At 32.3% G+C, this 11,195-nt stretch overlaps 1 protein-coding gene across 1 annotated transcript; it reads right to left on the bottom strand.

Annotated features, from left to right (window-relative positions):
- Nucleotides 1–10,349: 10,349 nt before the first annotated feature.
- K441DRAFT_672231 (uncharacterized protein) lies at nt 10,350–10,917 on the bottom strand (the record flags this gene model as incomplete). The annotated part of the gene is made up of 2 exons (XM_067650530.1): nt 10,511–10,917; nt 10,350–10,474 (listed from the first exon to the last, which is right to left on the bottom strand). Exons 1-2 carry the CDS (start codon nt 10,578–10,580, stop codon nt 10,353–10,355), a joined length of 192 nt encoding a protein of 63 aa, XP_067496040.1. The 5' UTR covers nt 10,581–10,917.
- Between the last annotated feature and the right edge of the window lie 278 nt (nt 10,918–11,195).

Genomic DNA, 11,195 nt, shown 5'->3' with positions numbered 1-11,195 from the left:
AAAGCTAGGAACGCCTATAGATTAAGTCGCTTACGCAGGATTATTCTTAATAGGAAGGGTACTTAAGTAGTTTAAACCTTACCTTACGGAGGCATAAGAGTATAGTATAATAACCACTAACTAGGAGGTGCGGTATATATTTTTAAGTTAGAATAGGTTCGCGGAACAATTAACACAAATATTTAGAAACCTGGAGGCAACTACTATAGTAAAAAAAAAGCTTTAAAACCTAGTATAAAGAGCTTTAATAATTAAGTATATAACGTAGTTTTAAATATTAGTAATATAAGTTAAATAGAACAATAAAGCGCTTATAGCATAATATAAGTAAGGACTTAAGGTAAAAGTTTAGGATATAATTATCCTAATAGAAGATGCGGATACTCTTAGGGATTTAATTAATTAAGTAATTAAGATCAACAATAGGATCTACTAAAGGGGGTAGACTAAAAAGGGTTAAAATAGAGTTCTATAGTTATATAAGGCGTAAAGCACGCATTAACAAAGTTAAAGTTAAAAACTATAGTATAGCGCAGAGCTAATAAACCTAAGTGGTACTAAAAAATTTAAAAAGTAAAATAAGAAATTATGGAAACCTAAAGGATAAGGATTAAGTAATTAAAGGTCTAAGGAGCAGAGGCTAAGCTAGGAATTATAATAGTAGAAGATATTTAGGCGGACTCTATAGCAAGAAAAATGGTTTAAAAAAGGAGCTTATATAAATTATAGAAAATAGGGTTATTACGTTAAAGACTATAAAAGTAGTTAGAGTTACTATATAGTAAAAAAAATAAGACTAGTAGACAATATATATATATANANGGATAATAATATGCTATAAGGAACAAAAGAATATTTAATTAAAGTTTTGCGTTTTATTATAATAACGCATACTAAATTTATAAAGACGCTAAGTATAGCATAAGCTATTAGCTATAAGAGCCTAAAATAGTAGAATATAGAGGAACTAATAAACTAGTTTATAGATTGGACATTAAGGACAATAAATTTAATATAGGGAAAATATTCCGTAATAATAAGGCAATAAAAGTAGCTTACTAGAAGTATATAAACCTTAAAGATGTTATATAAGAGGCAGAGAATAATTCTACTATAGAATAGGGAATATTGGTAGGGATCAAGACCCCACTAGATATAATATTTATCGCTTTATAAGATATAAGAAAAATAAGATAATAAACCACTTCGGCACTTAATAAAGGCAAAAGGCTAAAGGCTTAAGATTTTTAGAAAGAGATAAGGGACAACTAAGATTCTTAAGATAAGATAAGGCAAGCTTAAGGACCTATAACAGACAATAACCAATAGAGTAGAGTAATGGCTTAGTTTAGTAATATATAAATAAGCTTAGGACGAAGTTTCCTAAAGATATAAGACTCTTAAGATAAGATAAGTAAGATTTAAGACTCTTAAAACGAGATAAAAACACTATAGAAGCCTAGTTGGACTAAGGCTAAAGCTAAGCTTAAGACAGAAGCAAGCTTAAAATTAAGAACCCTATAGGACCAAAATTTTAGCAATAGAATAAGGACTATTAAAGAAATTACGAGCAAGGCTTAGTAATAGAATTAAAATATTAATACCAAGATTAAGAAATAGGAAAACTTTAAGGATTTATCTATAAGACGCAAACCAAAAGAAACTATAGAAGAATTTAGGTAAAGAATTATCGCATAGTAAGAATAGAAACTAAATAAGAGATTTAGTATATTAGGTTGTATAAGGGACAGAGCACCCGTATAAAGAATTACTAATAGGCCTAGGGTAGGCACCCTAAGAGCTAAGTAGCTTACTAAACTAGAAAACAAAGAGGATTTAGAAATCCTTACTAGGTTTAAAAAACAATATATAAAAGGCTATTATAACGCAGTAATAAGAATATACTTCCTTACGGACAAGCTATATATACTCTAGCAGCTATACTAAAAGTGGTATAGGTAGCGATATAATAACAAGTAAGAAGATTTCTATATATAGTTAAATAAGCGAGTTATCTAGGACTACCTAATTACAGAGAAGGCTATAACTTATATTAAAGGAGCCTTAATTATAACGTTAAAGGATCTAAAGAAATAATTAGAGGACTAGAGAGGCGAAAGATATATCTTAGTACCTATAAACGAAGTTATAACGTTTAGATTAATAGGGTAAAGGTTTAAACTTAAAGATAAAGATAAATTAAGAGTTAACCTAAAGTACCTAGTATACTATATGCTATTATAGATTGCATACGTAGATAATATATATAAAATGCATAAGAACCTAAAAGAAAAGAATTAGAAGTACCTTATAAGGATATATTAGGCGCTAGATAAGTAACAGTATAAGAATGCTAAGTATATATATAGCTAGTATCTAACAAAAGTTTAAGAGCTAGGAGGTTTAATACTTTAACTAGGAAATCTCCTTATAAAAGAATACTTAAATAGATAATAGTAGTAGAAATGCCTAGAGAATACGTATTTATAGTATATTAAAGACAAAAAGCGAACTAGGCATTGGCTAAAAAGCGAGCTAAGTACGATAGGATTAAGTAGCTAATAGTTAGAAAAAGTAGAGGCCTATAAAACTAGAGGGAGCCAGTAGTAGAGCCTTAAACCCTTAAAGGAATTTAAAAACAACACTTAAATTTATAAGTTAAATAGTAAGATTAATAGTTCAAAGCACTAATAAATAGTAGAGTAATACGAAACTATATCTCACTAACAGTAGTTAAGAGAATAGAATTACCTTATAGATAGAAGGAGCAACCTTACCTATTAGTTATAATTTTAAGAGATCCAATAACCTATAGAGGAGGGATTATTAATCTTAAAATAGGACCTATTTAAATAACTATTAAAGGAAGACAAATTAAGATATCTTTTAATATCCTACTATTAGGACGGGATAAGGCAGTATTAGGAATACCTTAATTATAGGAATATAATCTAAGGATTAATTAGATTACAGGTTAGGTTAATATTAGAAATACTTAACGCTGTAAGATATAACAGTAAACTAAGTTAGTATAGTATTAAGTTAAAGCGATATATAAAGAGACTAAGTAAGGCTTAAGTTATATACTAAAAAGATACTATAAGTATAGCAAGAAGCTATAGAGCCTAGAAAGTAAAAAGCTAGTAAATTATATAGTATAGGACTATAAAATAGAGTTAGAACTAGGAATAAGTCTAAGGTTCTTTCTAACCTATAAGCTTACTAAAGAAGAGTCTAGAGCACTTAAAGAGTTTGTTTAGAAAAACTTATAAAAGGGATATATTAGACTATTATAGTTATTAGTAGGTTATCTAGTACTATTCATACTAAAGAAAAATAGAAAACTTAGGTTATGCATTAATTATAAATAGTTAAATAGCATTACTCGGAAGGATAGGTATTCTTTACCCTTAATTAGCAAAATTTAGGACTAAATAGGTAATATGCAAATCTTTACAAAGATAGATCTAAGATAGGCGTACTATTAGATTAGGATTAAGGAAGGCAATAAATAAAAGGCAGCCTTTAGATTAAGAGAAGGACTATATAAACTATTAGTTATATAATTCGGATTAATAAATGCACCCGCAACATTTTAGAAGCGAATTAATAGTATATTAGGAGAACACCTTAATAAGTTTATTATAGTATACCTTAACGATATTATTATCTACTTAATAACTAAGGAAGAATATAGGGAATACGTTAAATAGGTTTTAAAGAGACTGTAAGAAAAATAGATGCTAGTAGCAATTAAAAAATGCGAGTTCTTTATAAGGAAGACCGATTTTATTAGATTTATTATTAAACTAAGTTATATTAGTATAGACCTAAAGAAGATTAAAGCTATAGTAAGTTGGTAAGAACTAAAGAACATAACGCAGTTAAGGTTATTTTTAGGGTTTTACAACTACTATAGAAGGTTTATAGTATAATGGTTAAAGAATATTAAACCATTTACCAGGCTTATAAAGAAAGAGGAACTATAGGCATAGGGAGATAAATAAAAGAAGCTGTTTAAAGAACTTAAGGAGTTATTTACCTAGGAGCTAATCCTTAAGATCTACTAACTAGGACTAGATACGGTTATAAAAACAGATATATTAGACTATATACTAGGAGTATACTTATTATAAAAGTATAAGAACGTATAGTATCTAGTATCGTATTATAATAGAAAGATAACACTACTAAAGTTAAACTATAACGTCTATAATAAGGAGTTATTAGGTATAGTTATAGCACTAAAGAAATAAAGAGTATTCTTACAAGGTGTAAAGAAACTATTTATAGTTAAAATAGATTATAAAAACCTAACGGGGTTCCTAACAATAAAAGAACTTAATTAAAGACAGGTTAGATAGGCAGAGATACTTATAGAATACCATTTTAAAATTTAGTATATTAAAGGGACTAAGAATATAAAAGTAAACGCACTTAGTAGAAAAGCTAAACTATAGAATAATAAGAAGCTATTAGGAGCAATGCTACGTAGAGATAAGGATAGATAGATTAGATATAATTACCCTAAGCTAGTAGCAACTTAAGAGGACAATAAACTAGAAAGAGTCTATAAGATACTAGAGAGCTTTTAGGTATAAAAGATTCTAGAAGCATAGCTAGAAGATCTATAAATAGATATATATAAAAATTAACCAGGTAGCAATTAAAAATGGGCTAGAAGAGCACTGCCCGATCTCAAAACCGGGCCCCTACGCGCGACACGCATGGTCCACACAATGCGCAGTTTTGGTTGCCAGCCAACGACGAGCAAGAAGGAAATATATAAGCAGCTACGACCCTAAAGACGAGAGACGATACAAAGACATAAGAAACCAGCTAAAGAATACCCTAAAAAAAGAAGCAAGGAATAACTGGAGACGGTTTATAAACGAGCATACTTTTAACCCGAGCCTCCCCCATAATAAGGGCCTTTGGGCTATAGCAAAATAGGTAAAAAAAAAAAGGCAGGGCGCCTAGCAGAAGACCTACACCTACCACCCCTACGAAGAGTAGGAGAATTATAGGCTATAAATGACAATGATAAGAAGGTAAAGATCCTTATAGAAAGGTTCTTCCCCTAACCGGCTCTAGTAGACCTTAGTAATATTACGGGCAAAACACCGGTAACTCGCCTATGGGTTAACAGCGACATAATAATAGAGGAAATGGCTAGGACTATTAGCCGCCTTTTAAATAATATAGCACTAGGACCAAATAGGATTCCAAATAAGGCCCTAAAAACCTATAGGCCACTTATAGTACCTTGGCTTACAGATATAGCTAGAGCATGCTTTGCTATAGGCTACTACCTATAACTTGGAAGATCTATAACGACGGTTATCCTATAAAAAGAAGGTAAAGTAGATTACTTAATCCTAGGAAGCTACCGCCCTATTACCTTAGAAAACACCCTTAGTAAGATCTTAGAAAGGGTAATAGCGGAACGTATAGCAGATACGGTAGAGGAATACGCCTTACTACCATAAAGCTAAATAGGGGCAAGAAAGAACCGCTTAACACTATTAGCACTTACGCTACTTACTACCACCATTAAATCTATATAGGCGATGCGAAAGGACTTTATAGTATTAATGCTTAGCCTAAATATTAGTAGTACCTATAACAATATACCCCATGAGCGTCTCCTGTATATCCTTAGGGCAAAGGGCTTCCTAAAATAGACTATATAATTTATCCAAGGGTTTACAGGCCAGAAAGAAACATTACTGGTCTTTAGCGGATACTAGAGCCCCCCTATTATAGTTACAACAGGAATACCATAAGAATTACCCCTCTCGCCTATACTCTTTCTTTTCTTTATAAGCAACCTACTTAACTCCTTTAAGGAAGGGGCAACTTAGGGGATAGGCTTTATTAATAACACAAACCTAATTATATACGGGCTAATAGCCGTAGAGAATTGCAGAACACTAAAGAAAGCCTATAATACTTATATAGAATGGGCAAAACGTTATAAAGTCTAATTCTTACCAGAGAAATACCAGCTAATCTATTTTATAAGAAAACGTAACCAATCTATAGATCTCTAGCATATAATTCGCATCTAAGGCTTTAGGGGTTAACCAGTTTAGGGCCTAAGGGTATTAAGAGTATGGGTAGACAGCAAGCTCCGGTAGAGCGTATATACGGCATAAGCGGCCCGTAAAGGCTAAGCACAGTTTATCGCTTTATCCAGGATTGTTAATTCTATATAGGGTTTATGCTTCTAGAGGTTACGCCTACTATATATAGCAGTCGTCTAGCCAACCATAACATATAGATCCAGTATTTAGGCCATTAGAGAAACTAAAAAGGGCCCCCCTAAATTACTCCTTAAACTACTTTAAAAGGTCTAGATAGCCTACCTCTAGAGTATTACAGGCGGGTATAAGCGAACGGCCACAGCACTACTTAAGAAGGAATCTAATATTCCCCCCCTACAGTTATATATTAAAGCCGCTGTAATATAAAGGACGTAAAATAAATATAACTCTAATATTATAAAGTACATTAAGACACGCCTAAGTAAACTATAGAGGGACCCTAGGGTGCCCTATAGGAGAATAAACCAACAACCCTAAAGTAGGGAAGAGATATTAGAGAAATAGGTAAAGAAAGCAGAAGAAGAATAGTGCCGCTTTAGGGCCTAGGCCCATATAAAAGAGGAAGGGAGACGCGCAAGAGGTTAGTAAAGATAATAGTAAGATAGAGAAAGGAGCTAAAGTAGAACATATAAGAACGCTGGGAAACCATCTACCGTAATACAATACTGGTTAGACCAACGCTAAAGAGGTAAATAGGAGTTAAAGGTATAGAGGCTGACTCAGGCAAGACAAACCCAAGCTATAGCATGGTTAACGCTATAGGGGGTAAATACCTAAGGGCTCTAAGAAGGCTTAACAAAGGCAGAAAATATAATAGCAACACTCTTAAGAACAGGAATAATAGGACTAAAAGATTAGCTTTACTAGGTGGGTGTCCTAGTAGGTAGCCTAAGATATAAATGTAGCTAGCTAAGACAGACACTAAAACACGTAATACTGCTATGCCCCCTATACACCAATTAAGAAATAATACTCTTAGCAGCTGGCATAGAGAACTATAATATACTACTCTTAATATAAAAAGGCCTTAAGGCGGTCACCTAGTGGCTTATTAGTTAAAATGTGCTAAATTAGTTCTAGGTTGCAAGGGAAATAGTAATAGAAGGCAAGGGGGTAAGCAGTAGGTGCCCCCTAGTAACTCTACAGTAGTAAAGTAATAGTTTATGATACTAGCGCGTCCGTAGGCTTATTACGGCAGCAGTGGTTCCTAAGGAGGTTAAATAGTAAGGTAGTAGAGCACTATAGGCGACTTATAGGCGCTAAGTAGGCGAGTCCTAAAAGGCGGGGAGATAGATCACGGGGTTTTCTCATTTTTCTTAAATAGAGTTTTCTCCCCATATGTAAATAAGGAGTAGTCCGCGTGGGCCCAATAGGGATCCGAATCGGACGTTAAGCAATGAATTATTATTATTATATAAAAATTAAAAAGCGAGGTATATCCTAAAGAGCATAGTAGAGCATTTTATAAAAGATTTCTATAAGGGAATAACTTAAGGATACAACAGAGCTATAGGCTTAGTATTAAGACTTTAGGAAGAATATATTATTAATAAAATCTAAAATATCGTAAGAAAAGTAATAAAGAAGTGTTTAAATTACTAAAGGAATAAATTAATAAGGTATAAGCTATACGGAGGGCTACAACTTATTAAAATACTAGAAAGACTATAGGAGGTCATATTATAGGACTTTATCGTTAAGTTACTAAAGTTAAGAGATCCTATTACCGGATAAGATTATAATATAATCTTAGTAATAATAAATAAGTTAACTAAATAGGGCTACTTTATAGCATATACAGAAGAAATCTCAGCGAAAGATATCGCTAAAATCTATATTAAAGAAGTGTTTATAAAATATAGAGTATTAAGTAAGATTATATTGGATAGAGACCTAAGATTTATAGTAGCATTCTAGGAGGTATTCTTAGCGGAGTAAGAAGTTTAAGCAGTAACTTTTACTATATATTACCTACAAACGGACAGTTAAACGGAAAGATTAAATTAGACGCTAGAATAGTATCTAAGGTATTATATTAATTATGCATAAAACAATTAGGTATTGCTATTACTAGTTATATAGTTTATATATAATATAACACTATAGGAAGGAATAGGCATATTACTATATAAGGCAAATTATGGATATAAGCTAAGAATATTATTATTACTACGGTAAGTAAAGAAAATAAGTAGTATAGCTAAAGAAAAAATAAAGACGTTAATAAATCTTTATGTAGACCTTATAGAATTAGCAAAAAAAGTATAAGAAAGAATAAAAAGGTACTATAATACTAAGAGATCTAAGGGACTAGATCTTAAGGAGGGAGATAAAGTATAGCTACTATATAAAAATTTTAAGAGTTAATAACTAAGTAAGAAGTTGGACTACGTTAGACTAGGACCTTTTAAAATTATATAAAGAATTTTACTGGTTACATTTAAGTTAAACCAATTAGCTAAGATAAAGATCTACCCTATACAGCATATTATAATACTAGAGCTAGTATATAGAAATATTAAACTACTAGTCTACGAAGCAGACACGTATAGAGGATAAGAAGAGGATAAATAGCAAGTTTTAAAGATCGTTAGTTATAAGGACATTAACAATAAAATATAGTATAAGGTTAAGTAGATAGGCTATAATAAGACTACCTAGGAGCCACTAAAGAATTTAAAAAACGCTATAAGAAAGGTACAGAAGTATTAAATAAGATTAGGTTAGGCAGTATTAATAAAAAAGAATTACTAAAGAATAAGTTACCTAAGGGGGACCTAAAAAGAGTAGTTACCGAACTACTTAGATCTATTTCCTTCTTAGTTAGAAGAAAATCCATTCTTTTATTACTAAGTTCCTATAAACCTTATTTTATAAGTTTCTACTCCTTAAAATAAACCTTTTTATAAACCATTTTAAGACGGATTAACTAAGCGGATATAGTAAGACAAGAGTTAAGGGCCTGTCATTAAGTATTGGCAGCCTCTTACTTAGCATTATAAGAATAATATAACTTAGCCAGAGTAACGGACAGTTTATTATCTAGACGCGTAGCAGTAGATTAAATACAAGACCCTAAAACAAATTAATTAAGGAACTAGACGACTATTAAGAGTAATAGGTTATATATATTTAGTATTAAAGACAAAGCGAATGTTATAGAATAAATAAATATTTACTTTAGTACACTCTAAGTAAGAGGACGGTTATTAGGATAATAGACTCGCCAATATAATATAAACTAACCCCTCTTTCAAATAATAAGAATATGGAGATAGTATAATCTTACTAAGAGATAATATCGCAGTAATAGTGCGAGCATAATAAGCAGTTAAAGAAGAAGAAGCTTTAGGTATAATAAGTAACGATATTAACTAAATTAATTAGACGGATATTATACCTCTAATAAACAACTTAAAGATATTAAGAATCTTTAAGGACAAAAATAGAAAGAAGGGAGATAGTATTATAGACGCTTTAAGTACAATATTATAACTACTAGGAGAAGAGTTAAAAGAAGCTAGTTAGTTAATATAGGTATAGTTTAGAATAAAGCTAGTAAAACTATATAATAAGAAATAGTAGCTAAGGTTATATAACGTAATCTATATAATCTATATAATCTATAAGATCCGTAATAAAGTAAATAGAGCATACGTACTTTATGTATAAGGAGGATCTCTTAGGAGTACGGTTATATATTTAAAGGACTACAGTCCCTACCCAGATAGTTCTTCTCTCCTTATAGTAAATCTTAGAATATAATTAGAGTTAATCTATTAGGCAACCACTCTACTAGTTATTATTACGTTGTTAACTTCTTGTTTACCTATATACCTAGCCCATTAATAAGTCTACCGTAGTTCCTGCTATAAGGCTTCGTTACAATACGCGTAGTAGTAAGATTTTAACTTTTAAAGCCGGCTGTTATTAATAAAATTAGCGCTTAATAAATTAAAGTTGCTTAGAGTTACCGGAATTACTAAATTAGGATAATTGTATAGGAAAACTCACCTTCCTTAAGGTACTCTGCTAGCTCTACCCACTAAGATTCTATACTAAGCTTGGCTCCAAGCAGTGCAGGATTAGGATTTAATATCTTCTACTTCTTGCTAGCGTTATGGACGTCAAAAATATTAAAAAACTAACCACTAGCAGCCTTAAGTTCAGCGCTAGCAGTAGAATCGTTGTTTAATTTGATCGCAGCCTTAATATCGCGCGCTCTATACCTTTTTTTATTATCTCCTAGCCAGCAAGCTTCCGTAGCTTTGAATTACACTTAAACCTATCTAATTCTTCAAGCGTGTGGTTATATTCTTCGCAGTTGCTATACCGTGTAATTTTAACGCGATTAGGAATGGCATAATCTTATAAGTAGTACATCGATATCTTCATCTTCATACTACACTCCTTTGCGACTATTATAGGCTTATTCTTCTTACCTGCGCCCTTACTTTGCTCTGCGGGCGCCATAGTTAACAGAGATAATAGTTGTTACTGCGTCCATTCTTAACCTCTCCTTTCTTTTAACAAGACCAAATATTATCTATATACGGCCAGAGAGTTTGGAACTGCCCCTAATTAAGCTCTATATCTTAAAAGAGAAGGAAAAAAGCTTCGCGCTACTGTTTAATAAGGGGGGGATTGCTAAGAAGAATATGGGCAGCGGCAGCGGCATCGGCAGGAAGGTCGGCAGGAAGGCTTTGTTTGGGTAATAAGAACGACATAGTGGTAGAGGAGCTATTACAACAGGAAATTGTTAAGATAGGCGATTTGTATGGATTTGAAAAGCTTCAAACTTAATGCAGACGATGAGATGCTAGAGGTGTTAAGAACGATGGCAAGGGAAGCCGCGTTCCCCGTTGATTACTATGGCGCGTCCACAGTAAACATCGGGGATCGGTGCCCGCGAAGTCACCGACGCATTCGGGAGCGAGCATTTTGCGCGCTTATATAATTCTGCACTTTACAAACACCCCATGGTTGCTATATAATGGCTCTAGATCTAGGAGTTAATTTAGAAGCTGAGGTCCGATTTTCATTTGCTCTAGAAGCTCTGGCTTCTAAGGCTCGCTTAGTAAAGGCTCT

The sequence above is a fragment of the Cenococcum geophilum genome, assembly GCF_001692895.1.
Source record: "Cenococcum geophilum 1.58 unplaced genomic scaffold K441scaffold_138, whole genome shotgun sequence".
Classification (NCBI taxonomy): domain Eukaryota; kingdom Fungi; phylum Ascomycota; class Dothideomycetes; order Gloniales; family Gloniaceae; genus Cenococcum; species Cenococcum geophilum.
Note: the sequence above shows the minus strand (reverse complement) of the source record. Positions and strands in the feature narration are given on the sequence as shown.